The 27291-nt window shown below is 45.6% G+C and overlaps 1 protein-coding gene across 1 annotated transcript in view; it reads right to left on the bottom strand.

Moving 5' to 3' along the window:
* The window catches only part of LOC115088626 (adhesion G protein-coupled receptor F5-like), a 207810-nt gene that overhangs the window by 43016 nt on the left and 137503 nt on the right, over positions 1-27291 (bottom strand). Inside the window, exon 4 of the mRNA XM_029596886.1 lies at positions 2652-2822. Within this exon, the coding sequence (XP_029452746.1) occupies positions 2652-2822 (171 nt within the window). The remainder of the gene's footprint in view (positions 1-2651; positions 2823-27291) is intronic.

The following is a 27291-nucleotide window of genomic DNA, read 5'->3' as shown; positions in this document are numbered from 1 at the left end:
TACTACAGAGCTTTGCTATTACCTTCTGCTGCCCTCAGCATCTGATCTTTGCTAATGGTTTCCCATCCAGAACGTAGCTGAGGCAGATTCTGCTTGGCAGACAAAATCTCACAACTATAAGTTCTCCCAGACCATTGCCGGTGAAGGAGAAGGTAGGAGAGGAGAAACAGGGTGAGGTGGGTGAAGTTATCAAGGTTATAATAGTTACTTATACAGTGAGTTCTGTAGCTTTGATAATCAGCTGAATTGTGCACTGAAATGTTGGCGAAAGCTCGGGTACGTAATAAAGTAAAATCATTGTATTATATAATGCCAGAGTGCCCTAGTTTCATCTCTCAGTCTGATACTTGTAAATGGCTACATGAATGATGACTTTTCCAATGTGCATCATGTTAGAGTCCCGGGGCCTCATTGACCTGGCAATATCTTTTCTGCCTAGTGTCTACACAAACCCTTACTATTGCCTCTATTTACAATTGTTTGCATCTCTACAAGTACGGATGTGCAAAACAAATTAACATGAATGGTGAAATTTCGTCAAATTGCAAAAGCATTTTCTTAGGTCTGTGCTAACCTCTCCCTTTTGCTCATGTTTTCAAAATGCTTCAAATCAAAAGGAAGAGAGTAGATTTTCCTTGATATAGATGTAGTTCTTTATTTGTCTGTTTGGCTTATACAAGAAAAGCAGACATAAATGGTGTTAAAACAAATAGCTGAAGGAAGGTAAATCAATGTAAAGTTAAGTGATACTGAGCAGCGTAGCATCTAAAATGCAATGTTTTGTATTGTTGTGGATTTTTTTCTTATCAAAATGCTCCTTAATATGTTTTTACAAAATTCACAAATGCTGGTCAGCCCATTTGAACATCTAGCACTCTGCAGTTATGCCATGAATATTTTCATCAAGCTGAAAATGTTTTCAAAGCACACCATTGACTTGAAAAGCTAAATTTGGGCCCTATCGGTAAATTTTCAGCAAATTTCAGCTAGCTAAAAGTAGGTTACAGAGGATCTACCCACCTAACTTCGACCCCAGAAGTTCGATCTTCAGAAGAACCACCCCCACAGTTGGTGATCACATTTCTCTACAATGGTAAGATCTCAAAGGAAACTACCCCATCACCAGATTCCGTAATCATCTTCTCCCCCTGGATCCCTCAATGTCTCCCCATGCTGATCCCCCTTCCCTCTTATTGTGTCTGTCTCTCTCACCCCCACCCTGTCTTAGAGGCAGGAGGTGGTATGCTCACCTCCTTCTTGCTACAGTGCTGAGTTCAAATTGTTCTAAGTATACCTCATTCTGCCTCTGAGATGGGGAAGATTGGACTAGATGGGTTAGTTGGATGGTGTTTTGAAGCTTGTACTGCGGGGAATGAGGATTGCCTGCTCCAGGCAGGTTTTCTCTAAGAGTGGGCTAACAGGGTGGCAGGAAGGGTGATTGCTAGCTCCAGGGAACATTCTTTTAAAGACTGAGCTGCCAGGGCGGAAGGTGAGGGTATAGCTGAAAACTGGCCTAAATCTAGCCAGCCCTAACTTTCTACATTTAAGTGAACTATTCCTGAATACACTGATTGCCATTTTTCTTAGCTGTGTAGCACTGAAAATTTGCACTAGCCAAATAAGTTTCCTTCCCCCAAAACCAATCCTCTGGGAATGCTCAGTTTTTAAATAGCTAAATATAGCTTCCTAATAAACATGTGGGGCCTGATATTGAAAGCACATTTAGCGCTGGATAGTCGGATAAGTTGAACTTATCTGGCTATCTAGTGGTCCGACTATCTAGCAGTCTGGCTAACTTTTAGTTGGCCAATTTGTTAATCGGATAAGGTAGATTAGCCATAGAGCTGGTCTAACTTAGCCGGATTTAACTTATCGGCCAAGTAGCACCTATGCCGCTGAATATCCCTTGTAACTTAGCCAGATAAGTTATATCCGGCTAAATTACTTACCAGGCCAGCGCTGAACATCGGGACCCCAGGAAGTTTCATTTAGCTGCTCAGGAGGTGTCAATTTTCCAAACCTCAGTTCTAGCCAACTAACTCCCAAAGTTGACCAGTTAGACACTTTGGAAAAGCTACCCCAAGCATTCTTTCTATGGATGCCAAATGGGAGTAGATCTTCACTCAGTACATAGTCCCCTTTGTAGCCTCACACAGCTTGCCACAGATGCCCTAAATCTTAAAAGCCTGGCACTTCAGCTCAGTTTGGTGAACTCAAGCTGAAAAAATGTCAAGCACTTCTACCAAAACAATGAATAAGTGAAAGACTGGTGACATACATTTCTCAAACACCTTTAAATTAGCCTGCCTGAAAACTACTCTGCCTTGATGCAGCTAAAAGCAGAATACCCATACTTATAGCTGCATGTAGATGAAATGCTCTAAGGGGTATGTTTAGGGGTGTGTGGGGGGGAGCACACAGGTAGAAAGCATTTTCAAATTTATGGCTGTTATTGTTCATTTGAAAAGTACCCACACAACAAATAGGTGCAAATGTCTATACATACTTTGTACCCATGGTAAATTTCAAAATGAAAGTATAAATGTATTTCCTTTTTGAAAACTGGTGCAAAGTTCATAGGTAGAAAATACCTATGGCTTTGACCCAATGCAAGCAGTTTGAAATTTTCCCCAAAACAATAAGGCACTCACCTGTTGTAATATTCACACTTTCAATAGTGACATCTGTTTCTGAGGCATTTAGCGCAGCAAGGAATTCTGGACTATTTACAAAGTTTCTGAAAAGCTCCAAAAACTGTGGATCATGTGGATCAAAGAAACTTATCTCAACATCAACAACATATTCTGAGATGTTACTTGTCACTATAGAAACAAAACACATGGGGGAGTATAAATATCTTAGTAACCCATGGGCAAATGTTCAGGAAAAAAGTCAGCAACAGAAGTCATACTAGAGGATACATCTTTATGCAACTGAAACCTTTCTGACTGTGTTTGTGAGTTACTGGAGAGGAAAGGTTCACAGCCCCAGAGGAGGGTGCCCTTGCCACTGCAAAATCAACAACACCTATTGGCCAAACTCAAATGCTGATGCAGAAAGGTGTGTTCCGGCCATTGCACACATTGCCTATATTTCAACACTTGTGAGCATAAAATTTACTGCCAATGAAGCAAGAATTTTTAAGCTCACAAAATGAGCATTCTAAAATGGGAGTAATACTTAGCTCTCTTTCAAGGAAATCCCATGCAAATGAGGGCATTTAGTATAACTCCCAGATGCAGAGAGGTGCATTAGTCCGCCAAGATGTTCTTAGAGCTGGAAACTTAATTCCAGGGTCAGAGATTGAGTTAAGTTTCAAGCGCTACTACACTGGCACTTAAAGTAAACAATAAAAGCAGAAAGAAAATTGTCCAATATACTTTGTGGATAAGTACTGACTTATCCTACTATCTGATGAGTTTTGCCACTGCCACTTTGCTGGATAAGTCATTATTTATTCACAAAGTGAGGCTGCACGATCTACCTAACTGGGATGCTCCCCCTCCCTTCCTGAATTAAAATGTGTGTTCGGCCTGTGCCAAATGCACATTTTAAAGGCAACTCGCTTTTTAAAACTACCGATGCATTAGTATATCTTGATGAAAAGATACCCAATTTCCCCAGCTGTGCGGAATCCTGTATACCATCTCCTGCTTCTTCAGAGGAGTCAGACATCTAGGATTCAGGAACCCAGGAATAAATGGATTACAGTGGGCTCTGGCAGAATAAGGCCTGTATTGAAAAGATACCCACTTTCCCTGCTGTTACCCTTGCATAATGCCTTTTCTGCACTGGAAAACACAGAAGCTTCAGCCATAGAATATGAAGTGATATTTGAGAGAAATATATTCAACCAATGCACCCAGAAACCCCTAAACATTATCAAATGTCATAGAAGAAAGCTTCTTCTACTGGGATATTCAGCCATCAGAGAAACCAATTTGGGAACTCATTTAAATGGAGACACAAAAGTTAAATGCCTTCCAGGATCCTCAGCTAATGGAAATGCAAACCAAGTAGTCAAAGCAATGATAGAAGAAAATAGGGACTCTTATGTCAATGTTATCATCCATCTGGGGACCAATGACCTTGCTAGGAAAGATAACCATACAGTACAGAAAGGTTCGCAAAACCTAGGGAAGAAGATTTGACACATGGCAAATCTGATTTTTTTTGATTGGGTGATTGGCTCAAGGAAGATTGCTCAATGTAATTTACTTGGATTTCAGCAAAGTTTTTGATACTGTCTCACAAGGGAGGCTCGTAAATAAAATGAGAAGCTTGGGAGTAGGCGCCAAGGTGGTGGAGTGGATTATAAACTGGTTGACTGGCAGGAGACATTATGCAATGGTAAATGGAACCTAATCTGAAGAGAAAACAGCAAGTAGAGTTCCACAGAGATCTGTTTTTGGACCGGTTCTGTTCAATATCTTTGCGAGTGACATTGCGGAAGGGATAGAAAGTAAATGTTATCTATTTGCAGATGATACTAAGATTTGCAACAGAATTCAAAAGGGTATGGGATAAACACGGTAGATCCCTAAAGACTAGAGGTTAGAAATGAAGAAAAGGGTGCATGGGGGTAACCTGCATGGAGCGACAATTACTACTCTTAATAGAAGGCACGGGGATTACTACCCTTATCCAATTAGCCTGATATTTGTGACACAACTGCAAAATCATTCTCTGCTTCAGTGCCAGTTCAAGGATGTCCAGCCGCCCTAAGTGGTGATCTCTCTCTCTCTTTCTCTCCGACCTCTCAAATTGCACTATCGGCGATCTCACCTACCTCTGTGTTGACCACATGACTCCTTCCCTTTTCAAACATGGCACCTTTGTGTCGACCTATTGCTCCCTGCCCCATTCTGGCTCTCTAGGTGGTGCCTAGTTCTCCTAATATGTCCCGCCAGCTCTGCTCTGCTTCAATGGCAGGAGGAAAAAGGGGGAATTAAATTCAGATGACAGCCAACACTAGGCCCTGGCTTTTACAGTGTGGGATACTGATATGCAGACAGTTGGGAAAAAGCTAGGGGTGTGCATTTGTTCCCTACAAATTGAGAATCCGCAACGTATAGGGCCATATTCGTTGTATTCATGGGGAAGCAAAACGTATCGCGATTCCCCACGAATACAATGAATCTTCGCCGAACTATTCGGCCGTCTAAAGGAGCCAATTTAAACAAACCTCCCACCTTCCTGACCCCCACAAGACTTACCAAAACTCCCTGGTGGTCCAGCGGGGGGTCCGGGAGCCATCTCCTGCAATCACACCCTCGGCTGCCGGTATTCAAAATGGCGCCGATAGCCTTTGACCTCACTATGTCACAGGGGCCGACCGTCAGCACCATTTTGAATACTGGCAGCCGACGGCCGGAGTGCAGGAGGTTGCTCCCGGACCCCCGCTGGACTTTTGGCAAGTCTTGTGGGGGTCAGGAGAGGCCCCCAAGACTTGCCAAAAGTCCCTGGTGGTCCAGCGGGGGTCCAGGAGTGAACTCCTGCACTCGGGCTGTCGGCTGCCAGTAATCAAAATGGCGCCGATAGCCTAGCACAAGATGGCGCCGGCCATCCATTGCTCCTACCATGTGACAGGGGTTGACTAATGGCACCGGTAGTCCCTGTGACATAGTAGGTCAAAGACTATCGGTGCCATTTTGAATACCGGCAGCCAAGGCTGTGAGTGCAGGAGATGGCTCCTGGACCCCCCCGCTGGACCACCAAGGAGTTTTGGTAAGTCTTGGGGGGTCAGGAGGGTGGGGGGTTGTAGTTAATTTAATTTTAGCTGGGAAATGAATAAGAATTAACATATAAACATATCGGGGGGCCCCCTTGCCGAATGCAACGTATCTGCCCCCCAACGAATACGAATCCCGAATGCAACGTATGGCATCCCTCTGCACATCCCTAGAAAAAGCACAGAGCTGTTTCTGTGGCCAAGTCCAAAAAGCAAAGCATGTTCAAGCAGCATTGTCTAAATTATCATGAAGGCAGCCAAGCCTGTAAAAACAGTTTTGTAATGAGTTTGACTGTTGCTTGGTTTAGATTGTAAGTATTGCTATCGTTACATAAGACTTGGGGGTAACCTGCACGGAGCGGTAGTTACTATCCTCAACAGAAACATGGGGCATGGAATGGTAGTAACTACCATAAGAAACTTTCTGGGCAGACTGGATGAATCATTTGGTCTTTTTCTGCTGTCATTACCGTGTTACTATGATATGTTATATTAGCTTGCTACATTGGGAGTTAGAACAAATTTATCTTAATGTTAAAACTGTGCACTGTATTTTAATGCCCAGATTGCTGTATCAGTCTGTTAGAGAATGCACACGTAAAGAGTTGCAAAGATGTTGTCTGTGGCCTCTGTCTGCAGTGGTTGGCAAGATCAAAGGAAGGACTTGGTAAAAAACAGGGGTGACATCTCTGGGTAGTTGTGAATGAAGGCCCAAGGGAGAAGGAAGAAATTATTTGGCCAAAAAAGAAATCCCTTAAAAGAAAGGAATAGTAATAAATGCTAAAATAATTTACTAGACTCAAGTTAAGATTTAATATTTAGAATTTTATCACTATTATATTTTTCCTTTTAGAGAAAAGAAGTGATTTTCAGCTATGCTCTGCCCTTAGGGCAATAAACTATGAATAATAGGTAACTTTCTATCTTCTGGTATCAAGGCCAGGTACACCTTTAAATTATCAGTGAGCACACTATAACCCTCAATAATATATACAACTGGGGCCACTAATATGCATACATAAACATATATAATCAGCCCCCAGACCCTCTGAGAGCAACAGGAAATGATGAGTCATGCACAGAGTTCAACTAGAATGTAGAATGGGAAGCTTCTCCTACCACATGGAGAAGATTAAGGGACCGGGGACTCAAGATGGGAACAGAAAACTAGGATTTAACTGTAATCCATGGGCTTATATATGATGGGATTTCATTTTGAAATTCCTGTGTGTGTTTTATAGTATTAACTTTGCACATGTTACAAAGCAGGAGCAAAGTCTGTGGGTATGCATGTACCCACGGTCCAGTGGCCCCCAGATTTTCAAAGAGAAACTATGTGGGAAGTTTCCCAGCCTCTTACGTTATGTACATTGGATATGTCTGATGATACTGAATCTCTGATCTATCTATTAGATACAGATAAAAATATTGCCCATGCTCATTACTACAACATTAGAAACCTGCCTAATGCAAATATGGTGAACAGTATTGATGCGTGGATGTATATTTTTTGTAAACTTTTGGTGGTTTTAAATTTTAATATGTATGTCATTTTGTACTCTGCCTAGAATTATAGATAGAGCAGATTTTACATTTTTATGAATAAATAAGGCTAATGGTGCCAGGATTCCCATACTGATTCCGATTGAGGTGGAAACCCAAAGGAGCAGAACGAAACAGCCAGATAAAATTGGAAATTAAAGCGCCCTATGTTTAACTGAAACTCCCAGTTCGTGGTGTTGTAATTTGTGTTAAGAGTAAGGGCACACTTTTTCACTTGGCCATAGGTGCCAAATGGCCTGGTCACGGCTCTGGCCACATGGCAGGTTCTGGTGCAGGCTGTGGTCCCGCGGCAGAGGGTTTTTGTTTTTTCAAAACAAAACCTAGAAAACCAAGAAAATGTCATTGTTTATTCTTTCATTTTAATTGGAAAATATAATGAAATGAAATAGGAAATGTCACTGAGATTCCTAGAGAAGGGTACTACTTTCCCAAGAGGACTGAGAGTGAAGGAGCAGGAAATATGTTATTTTTTTACTGCTGTTACCACTGGGTAAGGGGAATGTGAAAGCAGAGCAGAGCAGAAAACAAGATGATAAGATTGCCTTTTTTGGGGGGAGGGGGGTGGAGAGACAGACAAAGCCTTTCACTGTTCTTCTGTTTGATCCTCCCTCCTGACTACGTTCTTGAAGAAACCAGCCTGAGAAAGCTTTCTGCCATAAAGTCAAATAAGGAGCACCTTTTCAAAAACACTTGCTCCTAAATTCATCATTCTGCTATATTTACAGCAGCATGATGCTGTTGTGGGAGTCTCAGTTTAATGGACCCTTGGGCCGACCTGCTGGAGGCTGGGAAAAGATGGTCAATGTCTCTAGTGTATAGCAGGCCGGGAGGCAGATGTTCAGGGAGGACGTAGATGCTCTTCACCCTGGAAGCTGGTACTCCCTCGGGAGGAGCCCGTAGGAGCCCAACCGCTGGGACTTAGGTGGCTTCACCCTTGGAAGCCAAAGCCCCCCCGGGAGGAGCCCGTAGGGGCCCGGCCGCTGGGACTTAGGCAGGTTGTGGATCAGGATGGGTAACTGGAACCAGACTAGGACAGTAGCAATACTGTAACTAGGTTCGGGTTCTGGAACCAGACAGGAACTGTAGCAAGACTCGGGTACCGGAACCAGGCAGGAACTGTAGCGGGTACTGGAATCAGGCAGGAACTGTAGCAGAACTCAGGTACTGGAACCAAGGTACTGGAACCAGGCAGGCACAGTAGCTGATAGGAAGGAACTATGCAGGCTCTGTAGCTGGCAAACAGGAACCAAGCAGGCACTGTGGCTGGCGAGCAGGAACCAAGCAGGCATGGTAGCTGGCAAGCGGGAACCAAGCAGGCACTGTAGCTGGCGAGCAGGGGCCAAGCAGGCACTGAGCTGACAAGCAGGAACCAAGCAGGTACGGTAGCAGGTAAACAGGAACCAAGCAGGTACTGTAGCAGGAACGGAGTGACGTAGCAAGGCAGGTCACTCCGGGGCATGGTGCAACAGGGAACCGGGAGGCAAACCCGTTGCAAGGCAAAGACTGGATGGCCGCGGCTGGCTTATCAAGACTGCGGCGTCTGATGTCAGGATTTGGGCGGAGTCACCACTGGCTGGAAATGGCCTAGAAAAGCACCCAAGTGGTGCGCGCGCCTAAGCGCAGGGCATCTATAGAGGACCTCGCAGCGGCGCAGCCCCAGCGGGGACGCCGCCATCCAGACCACGAACTAGGCCTCAGAGAACGGGAGCAAATCCAGGAGCCCGGAGGTAAGGGTCTGGCCGCAGCGCTCGCGGCCAGAACCGCAACAGTACCTCCCCTCTTATGCCCCCTCTTAGCCGGTCCGGGTTTACTTGGATGGTCCAAATGGAACTGCCGTAGCAAGTCCTTGTCAAGGATGTTATGGGCCGGTTTCCAAGAATTGTCCTCGGATCCACAGCCCTCCCAGGCAAGCAAGTATTCCCATCGGCTTTGATGAAACCGGACATCCAATACCTCACGCACTTGATACGTGACCTCATCCGGTAGTGATGGATCCGATGGTTCAGGAGCCAGGGAGTGGTACCTGGATAACACAAGAGGCTTCAGCAATGACACATGAAACACATCATGTGTGCGCATGGAGGAGGGTAGGTACAGACGGTACGAGACTGCTCCCACTCGTTCGGCGACTCGACAAGGCCCACAGAATTTCAGAGCTAGTCTTCTAGATGGAATACGTAGCTGTAGATTTCTGGTGCTAAGCCAGACACGGTCTCCTGGAAGGAAGATGGGTGCTGGCTGACGATGCCTATCCGCCCACTTCTTGGCGGACCGGGCGGCTTTACGGATCTTTTCCTGGGAAGAGATCCACAAGGAACGAAGCTGGCGGGCTGAGAGTTTAACTGCCGGGAGTGCAGTAGGTTCAGGTGAAGGTAAGGGCGGTCGAAGTTGCTTCCCGATGAGCGGCTTTTGCACGGTGCAGGTCGGGCACGAGCTCACAAAGACCCGGACATCCTGTCTCACCGTCGGCCACCAGTAGACTCTGTTCAACAAGTCTAAGGTCCCTTTACAGCCAGCATGGCCCCCTGCATGGGAGACATGGGCCCAAGTGAGAACTGCTCTCCGGGAGCGACGTGGAATGACGGTCTTCCCTTGGGAGGAAGCCGAGATTGTTGCTAGGCTGACTTTCAAAGGATCCAAGATAAACTGAGGCATGTCCGGGGGCTCCTTGGCCTCGGGAGCGGGCGAGAGCTCATCGGCTCGAACATTCTTAGAGCCGGTTCGGCAGCATAAGGTAAAGTCGAACTGGTCAAAAAACAGCAATCATCGGGCTTGTCTTGGGTTCAGGCGTTGGGCTTGCTTCAAGAATGCTAGGGTTTCGTGATCAGTGTAAATCGCTCCTTCCAACCACTGTCTCCATTCCTCCAGGGCGAGTCTCATGGCTAGCAACCCTTTATCTCCAACGTAGTAGTTGCTCTCTGTCGGAGAGAATATCTTCGAGAAATAGTAACAGGGTACCAATAGTCCGGAATCTGAGTACTGGCTCAGCACGGCCCCCACGGCCCCATAGGAGGTATCCACTTCCACCACAAAGGGCCGACTGGGGTCCGGAGGACGAAGGCAGGTGTCTAAGAAGAAGGCTTCTTTAAGGGCCTCAAAGGTTTGGCAGGCGGGAACAGGCCAATCCACCGCATTGGCCCCCTTTTGGGTGAGAGCGATCAGAGGGGCAACGATGCGGGAGTAGTTAAGAATAAAGTGACGGTAGAAATTGGATAAACCAAGGAAGCGTTGCAACGCTTTAAGGCCCTTAGGCCGGGGCCAATTCTTAATTGTCGCCACTTTCTCAGGATCTATTTGCAAGCCGGTTGCAGAGACTATGTAGCCTAGGAACGACAGGGTTGTCTTCTCAAGGGTACATCTTTCTAGTTTCGTGTACAGACCATGCTTCCTAAGTATTTGGAGCACTTGACGCACATGTTGATGGTGTGAAGGCAGGTCCTGAGAGTAGACTAACACTTTGTCGAGGTAACAAATTAAACAGGAGTTTCGGAAATCCCTTAACACCTGATTCATACGGTGTTGGGACCCCCTGGAGCGTTACATAAGTCCAACCTTGTGAAAACGTTTGCTCCCTGGAGCCTATTGAGGAGCTCCGGGAGTATCGAGAGCAGGTAAGGGTCCCGCTTAGTAAAGAAATTTAGACCTCGGTAGTCAAAACACAATCTCAGTGGGCCGTCTTGCTCAGTAACCAAGAAGGAGCCTGCCCCTACAGGCAACTTGGGCAGGCGATGCTGCAGAAGGATCTCCGCCTTGGTCTTGGAAGATGCGTCCGCAAATTCATCATGAGGTGCAGAAGGACCTAAGGCAGAGTGCATCAACGGAAGGGCAGGACTCTTAGGCACTTTCATACAATTAGCTAGAAAGAAAGGACTCCAGTTGACAATCTGTAAGGTGTCTCACTGAATCGTAGGCGAATGTTTCTGTAACCACGGCAACCCTAGCACCACAGGGTGGACAGCCTTATCCAACACTAGGAAGACTATCTCCTCCAAATGGATCACCCCATTGTGGACTGTGATGGGTGCCGTGGACATCTGGACAGGACTAGGAAGAAGCGTCCCTTGGATAGAGGTAATTCGTAACGGGACCTCCCGTCTATGCGTAGGGATTCGCAACTGGGAGACTAAGTCGTGCAGGATGAAATTACCTCCGGCTCCAGAATCCAGGAACGCCATCGTCTCAAAGGAGCCTCCGGGCTATTCCAGTGTAACAGGGACAGTACATTGAGGAGCTGTAGCACAACCTAGGAGGAGCTCCTCCCGACCTCCTAGGCTTTGGCGTTTTCCGCACGCTCCTGGCAGCGTGCCAAGAAGTGGCCTTTCTTCAGTAGAAAGCGGGGCCCATCCCAGCTGCATAGGTTTGCAGGTGGGAGTGTCTGGACGAGAAATCTTGGGAGAGGGCGCAGATCTCGGCCCACGAGCCAGGCTATGGCGAGAGGAGTGCTGCTCCTTGGCCCATTGTTGGACATCTTGCGTCTATGCCATGTGATCGCAGTAACTATGCAGGACTGAAGATACGATGTACCAGAGAAGGAACCTCCTATGCATAGGTGTGCTAGGCAGGCCCTGAGGAGCGGGGAGCGTGGAGACAGGATCTCTGAAGAAGCAATGCAGAGACTGTCCCAAGGGGTGGGACAGCATAGCAACAGAGTCTTTGGAGTGATGACGTAGGAGCTGCCCTGAGGACAGAGTCAAGTCTCTGATGTAGTGACATAGACTGTCCCAAGGAGTGGGAAAGTGTAGTGTAATGCCACTGGTGTAATAACGTAGAAACTGCCCCGAGGAGTGGGGAAGTGTAGAGTCAAATTCTCTGGTGAAGTGACGTAGAGGCTGCCCCGAGGAGCGAGGAAGCACAGAGTCAAAGTCTCTGATGAAGTGACATAAGGGCTTCCTCGAGGAGCAGGGAAGTGTAGAGTTAAAGTCTCTGATGAAGTGGCATAGCGGCTGCACTGAGGAGCGGGGAAGCATAGAGTCAAAGTCTCTGGTGTGGTAAGGTAGAGGCTACCCTGAGGAGCAGAGAAGCATAGAGATGGGATCCCTGATAGGCAGTGCTAAGGCTACACCGAGGAGCGGAGAAGTGAGCCAGCAAGATCTCTGGTGAGGAGCGCAGGGGCTACCTCGAGGAGCGGGGAAGCCTGGAGACCAGGTCTCCTGAAAGGAAGTGCAAGCAGGCCTCCGAGGAGCAGGTACCCGAGCCAGAGTCCAGAACAGGAGGTAGAGATCCAAGGCAGGAGCCATGGGTCTGGAGAGACAGGAACAAGCACCAGAGAGATGAAGGAACTCGTTGCCAAGTCAGTTTGCATAGGCCAAAGGAGGTGCTTAAGTATCCCAAGGTAATGATGTCATCAGTCATGGATGGCCCAGGGGTTCCCGCCATTGGCCCTTTAAATAGAGAACAGATGGCGCATGCGCGCGCCTAGGAAGGACCGGAGTCGGAGTGTGGGCCAGTGGCGTCCCAACCGCCATGTGGAGCAAGAAGGACCAGGAACAGCACGGTGAAAATGGCTGGCAGAGCCACGAGTTCCCCTGGAGTGGAGGGCCAGGCATGTGTGAGTTGGGTCGGCCGCTGGAACAAAGGAGACACTGGAACGCAGGATCAGATAAAAGGAACAGGCAAACTAGTACACCGAGGTGTCGACCCGATTGCCAAGGCGAGGTTCTGGGGACAGAGCCTCGCCTTATATACTAGGGCTATGTGATGTCATCGGGACGCGTCCAAGTCGGGTTTCCCACAATTGGCCCTTTAAAAGAGGAGACGTCGGCCGTGCATGCCCAGGGGCGGGGCCGAGGTGATGGAAGACACGGAGCCCCTCCGAGAGCTCCACTAAGAGGCCTGTGGCGTGGAAGAGGCTGAGGACGCCTGGAGAGAGCGTCGGGGACGTTGGGAGCTGGCAGCAAGGCCGGAACTAATAATATAATACTACACCTTTTTTCTGGGCGGTACGGTCAGATCGTGGTATTATCATGGCTTGTATCGCAGTGTGTATCGCACGCGATAAAAACTGCAATCAATAGACACATGCCTACCAAGCATTCCTGGACCAATAAAAATGGCTGTTTTTAGCAGGTCAAGAAAGTTTCCTAACCGCTTTTCTTGAGTGGCAAATGTTCTTCTACATGCCTTCTTCATGCCTGGCCAGCCTCGCCATATGCGATGATACGTGGAAGATAAACAATCAGAACAGGACCCAAGGCCACTTCCAAGACATCCCAGGGAAAGTACCAGCTGTTATTCCTGATTAACCTAACAAATATGCTAATTAACAACAACTTAATGTATGTGCAGCAAATATGAATTCGGACTGTCACAGTGTAAATCATTAAATACAGATAGAATGTTGAAAAATCTATATAATACTATGCCTTAAAAAATTCCTTTAAGATAGTCATATAAGAAACAAGCACGGGCTACTATATGGAGCAACTTTTAAATGCTCCATAAAAAATTCCATAAAGGACATTAATTATGCAGTCATAAAACAAATTATGCAATCATAAAAATGTTGTCCTTCAAACTAAAAGCACGCACTGCTCTGATACTGCTCACATATATAAAAAACTCTTTGAATGTTAAACATAATTCTTAATGCAAAATCAAATGTATCAGTCTATATTATTGCAACAGTGCGTACAATCAAGTGCAATGTTATACATAGGGTACTCACAAAACCTTGAATGTGAAATAAAATGCTCACTTTATAATTCAAAAGATGCTAGAATGTATTCTACACTAGTTTGAATTAATTAATTATTTACACCGAATGCCAAAATGCCGTGGCAGAATTTACTAGCGAAGAACAGAACACCCAACTAACAATGTCCAAGACAAAAAATTAAATGAATATTACAAATACCGAAAGTATTGCGCTAACATAAACTAAAAAGTGTCGCTGTGAAATAAACTTAAATTGGCGACCACTAAACATGTTTGCCGAACTATATTTTTGCAGCCGTGCGTATATTTTTTAGCCGTACATTCAATGGCATGCTGGCATATATAAATAAAATATGTAATGCTTTCCTTATATCGTAGGGACATTAAATTAAATTATATAATTAAATTATATAATTAACTTCTATATGTCCTTTATGGAATTTTTTATGGAGCATTTAAAAGTTGCTCCATATAGTAGCCCGAGCTTGTTTCTTATATGACTATCTTAAAGGAATTTTTTAAGACATAGTATTATATAGATTTTTCAACATTCTATCTGTATTTAATGATTTACACTGTGACAGTCCGAATTCATATTTGCTGCACATACATTAAGTTGTTGTTAATTAGCATATTTGTTAGGTTAATCAGGAATATTGTGTATTAGATAATAATCATATTCAGAAATACCATTTATGTATTTTCAGACCATTAGATAATTGAAGGTTTTACCATAAGCGAATTGTTGACATATAAAAAAAGAGAACCTCTTCATACAGGTACATTTATTGTTTTTAATTTAGCAAGCATTTTTATTTGTTAAGCATTTTTATTATAATTGATTTTTATCAAGTGTGATTTGTGCTTTATTTGTTGGTACCTTTTAATGTTGGTTTTAATTTGTTTTGTGTTGTTATGTATACATATTTATTTATTTATGTGGTATATTTATTGTTTCAGCCCCTGAGGCAGCCCCAAGCGGGGTGAAACTCAGCCAGAGTTGGGCACGTGTAAGAATACTTGTCTCCACTCAAATAAAGAGGTTTTTATTTGGACTACTTCACCCCAGAGTGGGGCACGACACTCAGAAAGTGTTGCAACGTGGAGGAGGTTTCCATGTGAACAGCGTTTCAACATGTGCCAGCGGGTGTTAAGAGATAGGCGACACCCGGAGAGATTTCCCTTTCCTTTTGCGCAGGAAAGGGCTCCCTGGAATGGATTTGCCCCAGAGTGGGGCACGAGACTTGGAAAGTGTTGCGACGTGGAGGAGGTTTATTTATTTATTTATTATTATTTAACAGTTTTATATACCGAATTTCTTGTAACAGGATTACAAATGAAAACGGTTTACATAATAACAATAACAGTGCCTCAAATAGTGCAATTACATAAAACAGAGGAATACAGAACTAGGATCATGAAACTGTTGAAACAAACCAGGGTATATATATATAACGAACTATGATACATGGCTGGTAGAGAATGGTTAGGTTAAGACCATGGTATTAGGTTAAGACCATGGTTTCCATGTGAACAGCGTTTCAACATGTGTCAGCGGGTGTTAAGAGATAGACGACACCCAGGGAGCATTCCCTTTCCTTTGCGCAGGAAAGGGGTCCCAGGAATAGGTTCACCCCAGAGTGGGGCACAAGCCTTCAAAGTGTGGCAAAGTGGGGAAGGTTTCCATGTGAACAGCAGTTCAACATGTGTCAGTGGGTACTAAGATATAGGCTACACCCGGAGAGAGTTCCCTTTCCTTTGCGCAGGAAAGGGCTCCCTGGAATGGGTTCGCCCCTAGAGTGGGGCACGAGACTTGGAAAGTGTTGTGACGTGGAGGAGGTTTCCATGTGAACAGAGGTTAAACATGTCTCAATGGGTGTTAAGAGATAGGCGACACCCGTGGAGAGTTCCTTTTCCTTTGAGCAGGAAAGGGCTCCCAGGAATGGGTTCGCCCCTAGAGGATGGTGGTTCTGTTGGCATCTAGTGAGCTCTCGCTGGTCTTTTAAAATCTGGTGGACATAGCAGATATACAAACGAGAATTTTGAAGGCCGAGTTGGAGGAGGTTTCCATGTGAACAGCGGTTCAAAATGTGTCAGCAGGTGTTAAGAGTTAGGTGATACCCGGGGAGAGTTCCCTTTCCTTTGCGCAGGAATGGGCTCCCTGAAATGGGTTCACCCTGAGAGTGGGGCACGAGCCTTCAAGTATGGAGAAGTGGAGGAGGTTTCCATGTGAACAGCGGTTCAACATGGGTCAGCGGTTGTTAAGAGATAGGCGACACCCGAGGAGAGTTCCCTTACCTTTGTGCAGGTATGTTGTGGTTAGATCTGTCACTTCTTCCTGAATTGGTTCACTGCCAGAAGAAAATGGCATCTTTTTCATTTGTGAAAGATAATTCAACAGAGGATGCTTTTAGAGCAATAGAGATTGCCATTTGTGAAGCAAGAACTGAGCTGGAGATTATTTGTGAATACCCAGAAACTATTAACTGTACTTATGCACTTCAGCTGATGACAAACGAACTTGAAGAGCTCTCAGAAATAAGAAAACTGCTTTCTAAATCTACAATATCAATGTATGTTGACTTTGTACCCTACCCAGTGCCTCTGTAAACTATGGGAACACAGAGGATGAACTAGAGTACAACTACCACCATTTTTCTATAGTACTAGAAACATTAATGTTGGCACCTAAGAAAGATTTAGGGAAAAAGACCCATTTTATGAAGGTCATGAAAACTATTGAGCATATGAAATATGCAAGCTGCAAACATCTTAAGTCAGGTTTTTATGTTCTTACATTCCAAATGTTGCAAAACAGGAAAAAGAATTTTCTGGAAAGAAGTGATGCACAATTGCATGAAACTGAAATTAGAGATACTAGAACTAAACTCATACAGGCACAGCGTAATGGGTCAGACCCTTGTAGTGATGTAAGGGCTGGACAAACCGGCACAGCATTTGGAGTCAGGCCCTTGTAGTGACATAAGGTCTGGACAGACAGGCACAGCATTTGGGGTCTGGCCCTTGTAGTGACAAGGGCTGGACAAACAGGCACAGCGTTTCATGTCAGGGCTGGATGGGCAGGCACATCAGTTTAGATCAGGCCCTTGTACTGACATAAGGGCTGGACAGTGGACAGACAGGCACAGCATTTGGGGTCAGGCCCTTGTAGTGACATAAGGGCTAGACAGACAGGCACAGCACTTGGGGTCAGGCCCTTGTAGTGACATAAGGGCTGGACAGACAGGCACAGCACTTGGGGTCAGGCCCTTGTAGTGAAGTAAGGGCTGGACAGACAGGCATAGCATTTGGGGTCAGGCCCTTGTAGTGACGTAAGGGCTGGTCAGACAGGCACAGCACTTGGGGTCAGGTTCTTGTAGTGAAGTAAGGGCTGGACAGACAGGCATAGCATTTGGGGTCAGGCCCTTGTAGTGACGTAAGGGCTGGACAGACAGGCACAGCATTTGGGGTTAAGCCCTTGTAGTGATGTAAGGGCTGGACAGACAGGCACAGCATTTGGGGTCAAGCACTTGTAGTGACTTAAGGCTGGACAGACAGGCACAGCGTTTAGGAACAGGCCCTTGTAGTGACGTAAGGGCTGGACAGTCAGGCATAGTATTTGGGGTCAGGCCCTTGTAGTAACGTAAGGGCTGGACAGACAGGCACAGCGTTTCATGTCAGGCCTTTGTAGTGATGTAAGGGCTGGATGGGCAGGCACATCAGTTGAGGACAGGCCCTTGTAGTGACTTAAGGGCTGGACAGTGAACAGACAGGCACAGTGTTTAGGGTCAGGCCCTTGTAGAGATGTAAGGGCTGGACAGACAGGCACAGCATTTGGGGTCAAGCCCTTGTAGTGACTTAAGGCTGGACAGACAGGCACAGCGTTTGGGAACAGGCCCTTGTAGTGACGTAAGGGCTGGACAGTCAGGCATAGTATTTGGGGTCAGGCCCTTGTAGTAATGTAAGGGCTGGACAGACAGGCACAGCGTTTCATGTCAGGCCTTTGTAGTGATGTAAGGGCTGGATGGGCAGGCACATCAGTTGAGGATAGGCCCTTGTAGTGACTTAAGGGCTGGACAGTGAACAGACAGGCACAGTGTTTAGGGTCAGGCCCTTGTAGAGATGTAAGGGCTGGACAGACAGGCACAGCATTTGGGGTCAAGCCCTTGTAGTGACATAAGGGCTGGATAGACAGGCACAGCGTTTCATATCAGGCCTTTGTAGTGATGTAAGGGCTGGATGGGCAGGCACATCAGTTGAGGTCAGGCCCTTGTAGTGACTTAAGGGCTGGACAGTGGACAGACAGGCACAGTGTTTAGGGTCAGGCCCTTGTAGTGACATAAGGGCTGGACAGACAGGCACAGCATTTGGGGTCAAGCCCTTGTAGTGATGTAAGGGCTGGACAGATAGGCACAGTGTTTGGGGTCAGGCCCTTGTAGTGATGTAAGGGCTGGACAGACAGGCACAGCATTTGGGGCAGGCCCTTGTAGTGACTTAAGGGCTGGACAGACAGGCACAGCGTTTGGGGTTAGGCCCTTGCAGTAACTTAAGGGCTGGAGAGACAGGTACAGTGTTTGGGGTCAGGCCCTTGTAGTGACATAAGGGCTAGACAGGCAGGAACCGCGGTTGAGGTCAGGTACATGTGCTGATATTATCTGCCTGACTCCAAATGCTGTGCCGGTTTGTCCAGCCCATACATTATTATCTGGAGCATGTGATGCAGTTGGAGCTGCTGCAAGGCTTTAGATTGCTTTTATTCATCTTGCCATTCACAGGGAAAATCTGGAAATCCTAGCAAAGGCATGTTTATTTTCAAAAACACTAGCATTTCCATCAACTCTGGTGCCAGCCTTGAGCGATGAGGGCTCATGATATCCCCTGTCATTGAAAATACACATTTACTGGGCACACTGATTGGTAGATATGACAGATATCGCTGAGCCACTTTGGCTAGGTGTGGCCAGACAGTGGACTTTTGTGCCCAATATGCCAGCGGATCTGTCTGCATGTCCTCTATGGGCTCTGTGAGATACTGTGTCACTGACATTTGTGCTGGTGTCTCCTTTGCTTGGATGGGCTGAGACTTGCCAGCTGCTTTCACTCTAGCCCATTCCAGAACAGATAATTTTTTAGAGGCAACATGGCTTTGGCGTACTGAAGTGGAGGAGGAAGTACTAGCTTTCACTGACACATTGCTACTCCTGCTTCAGCTTGCACTACTCTCTGAAGTGCCCGCTGTTTGCTTCATGCCTAATCAGTCTCTGCCTATGGTGCTTCTGTTCATGGATGTTTACCAACAGCAGGTTCTTCACAAGTGTGAGACAATCGGACTGTAAGGTGAGTTTCCCTTTCACACGGGGATCATAGACTGTGGCGAGCATCTATGTATGGTCTTTTGTTAAAGGTCCTAATCTCTCTTGCATCTGCTTCTGCAAAATATCCAGACAATGCAGCACCTCTGCTGTCATTCCCTCTTCCTGTTTAAAGCCCTCCAAATTTTCTTCCAGAAAATTAACTATAGGGATAATGTCAGCCAAGGTGGAACTTCTGGAACACAGTTCCTCCATGGCATCCTTGAGGGCTGCAAGATTTTTACCAGCTGACTCATGACTACCAATCATGATGCACTAGGGAACTCTGCACACCTATGTCCATTTCCACAGAAAGGTCATGAAGGGGTATCTGCTGCTCCACTAACCTCTGCAGCATCATATAGGTGGAATTCCACCGGGTGCCAATGTCTTGAATGAGACGCATGTGAGGCATCCTCAAATCAGTCTGCTTTTCACGGAGAACCTGTCCCGCCTTCGCACTTCGGTGGAAGTGTGCTGCTATGTTCCTGCACTTGTGTATTAATGTATGCAGGTATTCATTCTCTTGGTGATTGGACTCCAACCCCAGACCTGACTTCACTACCAGGTGCAGAGTGTGAGCAAAACATCGGATGTTCTGAAAACCCCAAGTCGGATATTGCCTTTACCATGTTTGCACCATTGTCTGTGACAAAGAACCCTGCCTGAAGATTCCTGTCTCTCTGGTGTAGCTGCCAGCCCGCCAGCATCTGTCTGATGTTTGGTAAAATATTGGCTGAGGTATGGGCCTCGTCCGTCAGGTGGGTGTGCAGTAAATCCCACCTCCACCCTGATACCTGTTCACTAATAGAGCTGCTGCCTGTCCCTGCCTCAGCCAGGTCCCACCAGTGTGCTGTCAGGGAGAGGTAAGAGTGATCAGCATTCATGGTGGTCCATGATGGGCTGGTCATTAAGGGCAATCATTTCCTCAATGCTCCTGGTTACAACTTTTGAGGCTGCCTGCCTCCTTCCCCGGGTTAGCATTACCGAACACCACCCCATTTCCTCCATGGTGGGTTGTCACTTCTGACACATGCAGGGGACTGCTGGCCTGCCACCTGACTGCTAGAAGGGGCTGAGGGTGTGGGATGACTCTGCTCCTTTTCAACCACTTTTCGCTGCCTGGAAAAAGGGGTCCCCCTACTGGTACTGCCACCATCCCCAGATGTCAGTACTGTTGGGTGTTGCTTCTGCATATGATGCATCATGCCAAAATTAGTTAGATGTCCCATTTGCTTGCCTCTGCTAATATCCCTGGCACAGTAATTACACTGAGCAAAATGTGGGTCCTCCCTCACTATAAAGTGGCTCCAGATCACAGATTTCTTTTGTGAACCCTTCTCTATAGCCTTTGGGATGGATGCTGGCACTGGAGTTGAAGTAGTGGGTGCACCCTGAGAAGCACTACCAGGGGCATCAGTCACACTCTGTGCCTGTGTTGACTGCTCTTCCTCCTCATCATCATCAGTTTCATCTCTCCCCCAGCACTGAAGTGGAGGCTAAGATAGAACTAACTAATCCTCCTAAACCTTCTTCAGCTATTAATTCTTACATTTCAGATGATAAGAATCCCACACAAAATGATTCTTCATCGGAATCAGAAGCAAACAGGTCTGCGCTACATTGTCAGCGCTAACTAGAGTCTGCTGTTGCACTGCTGTTTTTGGGTCTCGTCTTTTTGTCTTGCATGACTCAGCCTCCCCTTCCCTCACCTCCAAAACAACAGGGTCAGAAACAGGTGGTGGTGGTGCATCATCTTTAGATTTCAGCTTTTTTCGGATGGAACTGCCTGCCCCTCCAGAGGTTTTAGATTGGAACAGCTCCCTTTTTAACTTTAATGGGGGACTGGCACTGCCTTTTGAAGTGCCTCCTCTGCCAGTCCCAATCACTTGTCTATATTTCCCCTGACATCATGGATTTAATGTCACTGCCTACTAGGGATTTCAATTAAAAGAATTATTTCTTTATTGGTGACTGAACACCTCTGTACCAATATATGTGAGTGTGGAAAACTACACACATACACAGAGAAAAGACTGGAAGCCTGAGCAAGCCCAATTCCTACAGTGATGCTGCTTGTTCTTTGAAAATACCAACTCCAAGACAGCCACTGCAACTCTCACATTATCTCCCACCTACACCACCCAAACCCTGCCTGCAACCTACCCCAGGGGGTAAGATCAGCAGCAAAATGCCACTGCTGGCAGCTTGTCTCAGTGGGAGAGACAGAGAGACAGTCTGAGTTCAATAAAAAAAAAAAAAGTGCAGTAAAAAAAAGCCTGGCTGGCACAGCAGCAAAAATGAACAAATATATTTTTCAATGGAAAATTCTATCAAAGTAGCAAGCAATAGCAATTGAATACTGATTTGAGACACTCAGAGACTAGCTCTGAGTACAGCAAGTTGCAACCTCTTCAGACAAAAGCCAAGAAGAAAGTGTGTGGCGCGCCGCATGCTATGCTTGCTTAAGATAGAAATACAGCAGGAACAGCATCACAGAGCACTGAGAGCAGCGATTGGCAAAAAAATGCTTCACTCTGATACGTTGGTATTCTGGTCTCCTTGCCAACTTGTCTGACCCTCTCTCTATGACAGGGCTGTGAGGTCACTTATGACTCACAGGAAAGGGCTGGTTGTTGCTAATGATACTCCCACATGGCCTTCTCCTATTTCAAATGGCTGTTAAGAAAGCGCGAACCAAAAGAATGAAACTAATAGAAACATAGAAACATAGAAATGACGGCAGAAGAAGACCAAATGGCCCATCCAGTCTGCCCAGCAAGCTTCACACACTTTTTTCTCTCATACTTATCTGTTTCTCTTAGCTCTTGGTTCTATTTCCTTTCCACCCCCACCATTAATGTAGAAAGCAGTGATGGAGCTGCATCCAAGTGAATATCTAGCTGATAAGTTAGGGGTAGTAGGGGTAGTAACCGCCGCAATAAGCAAGCTACACCCATGCTTATTTGTTCTACTCGGACTATGTTATACAGCCCTTATTGGTTGTTTATCTTCTCCCCTGCCGTTGAAGCAGGGAGCTATGCTGGATATGCTTGAGGTATCAGTTTATTCTTCTCCCATGCTGTTGAAGCAGAGAGCCATGCTGGATATGCATCGAAAGTGAAGTATCAGGCACATTTGGTTTGGGGTAGTAACCGCCGTAACAAGCCAGCTACTCCCCGCTTTGTGAGTGTGAACCCTTTTTTCTTCTCCCCTGCCGTTGAAGCAGGGAGCTATGCTGGATATGCGTGAAGTATCAGTTTTTTCTTCTCCCCTGCCGTTGAAGCAGAGAACTATGCTGTATATGCATAGAAATAGAAGTAACAGGCTTATTTGGTTTGGGGTAGTAACCGCCGTAACAAGCCAGCTACTCCCCCCTTTGTGAGTGCAGATCCTTTATTCCACATTTCCTATTGCTGTTGAAGCTAGAATGATGTTGGAGTCACAGTAAGCATGTGTACGTTTATTGAATAAGGGTATTGTCTCCAGGCAGTAGCCATCATTCTGGCGAGTCACCCACTCTTCATTGGCGGCCTCTTGACTTTATGGATCCACAGTGTTTATCCCACGCCCCTTTGAAGTCCTTCACAGTTCTGGTCTTCACCACATCCTCCGGAAGGGCATTCCAGGCATCCACCACCCTCTCCGTGAAGAAATACTTCCTAACATTGGTTCTGAATCTTCCTCCCTGGAGCTTCAAATCGTGACCCCTGGTTCTGCTGATTTTTTTCCTACGGAAAAGGTTTGTCGTTGTCTTTGGATCATTAAAACCTTTCAAGTATCTGAAAGTCTGTATCATATCGCCTCTGCTCCTCCTTTCCTCCAGGGTGTACATATTTAGATTCTTCAATCTCTCCTCGTACGTCATCCGATGAAGATCCTCCACCTTCCTGGTCGCCCTTCTCTGTACCGCTTCCATCTTGTCTTTGTCTTTTTGTAGATACGGTCTCCAGAACTGAGCACAGTACTCCAGGTGAGGCCTCACCAAGGACCTGTACAAGGGAATAATCACTTCCCTTTTCTTACTCGATATTCCTCTCTCTATGCAGCCCAGCATTCTTCTGGCTTTTGCTATAGCCCTGTCGCATTGTTTCGCAGACTTCATGTCATTAGACACTATCACCCCAAGGTCCCTCTCCTGCTCCGTGCACATCAGCCTTTCCCCCCCCATCGAATACAGTTCATTCGGGTTTCCACTCCCCATATGCATGACTTTGCACTTCTTGGCATTGAATCTCAGCTGCCATATCTTCGACCACTCTTCCAGTTTCCTTAGATCCCGTCTCATTCTCTCCACTCCTTCCGGCGTGTCCACTCTGTTGCAGATCTTAGTGTCATCCGCGAAAAGACAAACCTTGCCTTCTATCCCGTCCGCAATGTCACTCACAAAGATATTGAACAGGACCGGTCCCAACACCGATCCTTGCGGTACACCACTTAAAACCGCTCTCTCTTCAGAGAAGGTTCCATTTACCATCACACATTGTCTTCTGTCCGTCAACCAATTTGCAATCCAGGTTACCACCTCGGCACTCACTCCCAAGCTTCTCGTTTTATTCACCAGTCTCCTGTGCGGAACCGTGTCAAAAGCTTTGCTGAAATCCAAGTATATGATATCGAGCGCTCTTCCTCGATCCAATTCCTTGGTTACCCAGTCAAAAAAGTCAATCAGATTTGTCTGACAGGATCTTCCCCTGGTGAATATGATATGTTTCATTTGTGGGGGATGGCCATGCATTTCATGGACCCACGAATCAAATGAACAGGGACCTATTCATAGCGGATTGCACATTCGTTGAAAACAAATGCAATCCCTACAGTCCAGATGTATTCCATGCATTAAAAAAAGTGGAAGGAAGGCAAAATGATTACTGGCATGGTTAAAAGGTGAGGTGAAAAAGGCTATTTTATCCAAAAAAAACATCCTTCAAAAAATGGAAGAAGGATCCATCTGAAGAAAATAGGAAAAAGCATAAGCATTGTCAAATGAAGTGTAAAACATTGATAAGACAGGCTAAGAAAGAATTTGAAGTTAGCCCCAGAGGCAAAAACTCATAATAAAAACTTTTTAAAATATATCTGAAGCAGGAAGCCTGCGAGGGAATCGGTTGGAACATTAAATGACCAAGGGGATAAAGGGGTTCTTAGGGATGATAAGGCCATAGCAGAAAGACTAAATGAATTCTTTGCTTCTGTGTTTACCAGTGAGGATATTGGGGAGATACCAGTTCCAAAGATGTTTTTCAAGAGTAATGAGTCAGATAAACTGAATAAAATAACAGTGAACCTGAAAGACATAGTAGGCCAGATTGACAAACTAAAGAGTAACAAATCACCTGGATCCGATTGTATACACCCCAGGGTTCTGAAGAAACTCAAAAATGAAATTTCAGATCTATTAGTTAAAATGTGTAACCTATCATTAAAATCATCCATTGTACCTGAAGACTGGAGGATAGCCAATATAACCCCAATATTTAAAAAGGGCTACAGGGGTGATCTGGGAAACTAAAGACCAGTGAGCCTGACTTCAGTGCTGGAAAAAATAGTGGAAACTGTTTTAAAGATCAAAATTACAGAGCATAGAGAAGACATGGTTTAATGGAACACAGCATGGCTTTACCCAAGGGAAAGCTTGCCTCACAAATCTGCTTCATTTTTTTGAAGGGGTTAATAAACATGTGGATAAAGATGAACCAGTAGATGTAGTGTATTTGGATTTTCAGAAGGCAAAATCCCTCATGAGAGGCTTCTAAGAAAACTAAAAAGTCATGGGATAGGAAGCAATGTCCTTTTGTGGATTACAAACTGGTTAAAAGAGAAAACAGAGAGAAGAATGGTCAATTTTCTCAGTGGAAAAGGGTAAACAGTGGAGTGCCTCAGGAATCTGTACTTGGACCAGTGCTTTTCAATATATTTATAAATGATCTGCAAAGGAATACAATGAGTGAGGTAATCAAATTTGCACATGATCCAAATTTATTCAGAGTAGTTTAATCACAAGCGGATTGTGATAGATTGCAGGAGGACCTTTGAAAACTGGAAGATTGGGCATGCAAATTGCAGATGAAATTTAATGCAGACAAGTGCAAGATAATGCATATAGGGGAAAAGTAACCCATGCTGTAGTTACATGATATTAGGTTCCATAGGAGCTACTACCCAAGAAAGAGATCTAGGTGTCATAGTGGATAATACATTGAAATTGTCAGCTCAATGTGCTGCAGCAGCCAATAAAGCAAACAGAATGTTAGGAATTATTAAAAGGGAATGGTTAATAAAATGGAAAATGTCATAATGCCTCTGTATCACTTCATGGTGAGCGCACCTTGAGTACTGTGTACAATTTTGGTCGCCGCATCTCAAAAAAGATATAGTTGCACTGGAGAAAGTACAGAGAAGGGCAATCAAAATGATAAAGGCGATGGAATGGCTCCCCTATGACGAAAGGCTAAAGAGGTTAGGGCTGTTTAGCTTGGAAAAGAGATGGCTGAGGGAGGGATATGATAGATGTCTATAAAATCATGAGATGTCTAGAATGGGTAAATATGAATTAGTTATTTACTTTTTCGGATAACAGAAGGACTAGGGGGCATTCTATGAGTTTAGCAAGTAGCACATTTAAAACAAATCAGAGAAAATACTTTTTCACTCAAGCTCTGGAATTTGTTGCCAGCGGATGTGGCTAGGGCAATTAGAGTAGCTGGGTTTAAAAAAGGTATGGATAAGTTCTTGGAGGAGAAGTCCATTAACTGCTATTAGTCAAGTTGACTTAGGGAATAGCCATTTCTATTATTGGCATTAGTAGCATGGGATCTACTTAGTGTTTGGGTACCTGCCAGGTATTTGCAACATGGATTGGCCACTGTTGGAAACAGGATGCTGGGCTTGGTGGACCCTTGGTCTGACCTAGTATGGCAACTTAAAATATTCTTATGTCTTATGTTCAATGTGACAGAGGTCTTGCCAGACTCTGCCGGTTGGTGATGTCAGGCTAATGTTAGGATGTTGAGGAGGAGCACTTCTCCCAACTGGGACGGGTAAAATAAGTGGTATGAAAACCTCTGCTCCCATGTGAGTAAGAGGATTGAAGATTGAGCAGGGGGTAGAAAAGGATTCTAAGCTCTGGGCTCCTAGTAGTGTCTAAAGCCATCTCCCACAAAGGGCTCCTTAGGGCCTTTCTCCAGAGAAGTGGTGTAGAGGAGAAGAATTCCAGGGAGGAAATTCCCAAGAGTAGAGGAAAGGAAGGTCGTGTGCAGAGTTTGGTGGACCATTGTACTGGGATGTGCCAAGGGAACATCCTGCCCAGAACACCAGATATACAGTGAGAAAGAGAAAAGGACCTTGCAGGAAAAGACTACAGCTACAAAACAGGTACTGGGAGGGCCCAGAATGGAAAAGGGTACCAGTACCAAAGTGCTGACCTGTTTGTCAGAGAAGGAGAAAGAGGCTGAGATTTATTTTCTGTAGATTTGTGCTGTGGATTCTGTTGCAATGCCGGTGCAGTGCTCTAAGTGTACCCTTTAGACGTTGTGTTATGCCACCAGTTTTAAGAACATAAGAACATAAAGACTGTTTTGAACAACAACTAGGAGTGTGAAAAGTGATTTTTTTGGTCTGACTGGTGTGCATTAGAGTCAATGAGAGAGCCAAAACCCTAAGACTTGTTTTGTTCCCTTTGGATAAGTTCTCGGAGGAGAAGTCCATTAACTGTTATTAATCAAATTGACACAGGGAAAAGCCACTGCTATTAATTGCATCAGTAGCATGGGATCTACTTAGTGTTTGGGTAGGTAATTGCCAGGTACTTGTAGCCTGGATTGGGCACTGTGGGAAACAGGATACTGGGCTTGATGGATCCTTGGTCTGACCCAGTATGGCAATTTCTTATGTTCTTAACCCCAGGATGATCATGGAGCCTTGCATGATCTGTGACCCTCCTCATATGCCCCTGTGCTCAACAGCTGGATGGTACAGGGGCAATACTAATAA

Source organism: Rhinatrema bivittatum, chromosome 3 (genome assembly GCF_901001135.1).
Source record: "Rhinatrema bivittatum chromosome 3, aRhiBiv1.1, whole genome shotgun sequence".
Taxonomy (NCBI): Eukaryota; Metazoa; Chordata; class Amphibia; order Gymnophiona; family Rhinatrematidae; genus Rhinatrema; species Rhinatrema bivittatum.
This window is presented reverse-complemented; position numbering and strand designations above follow the sequence as displayed.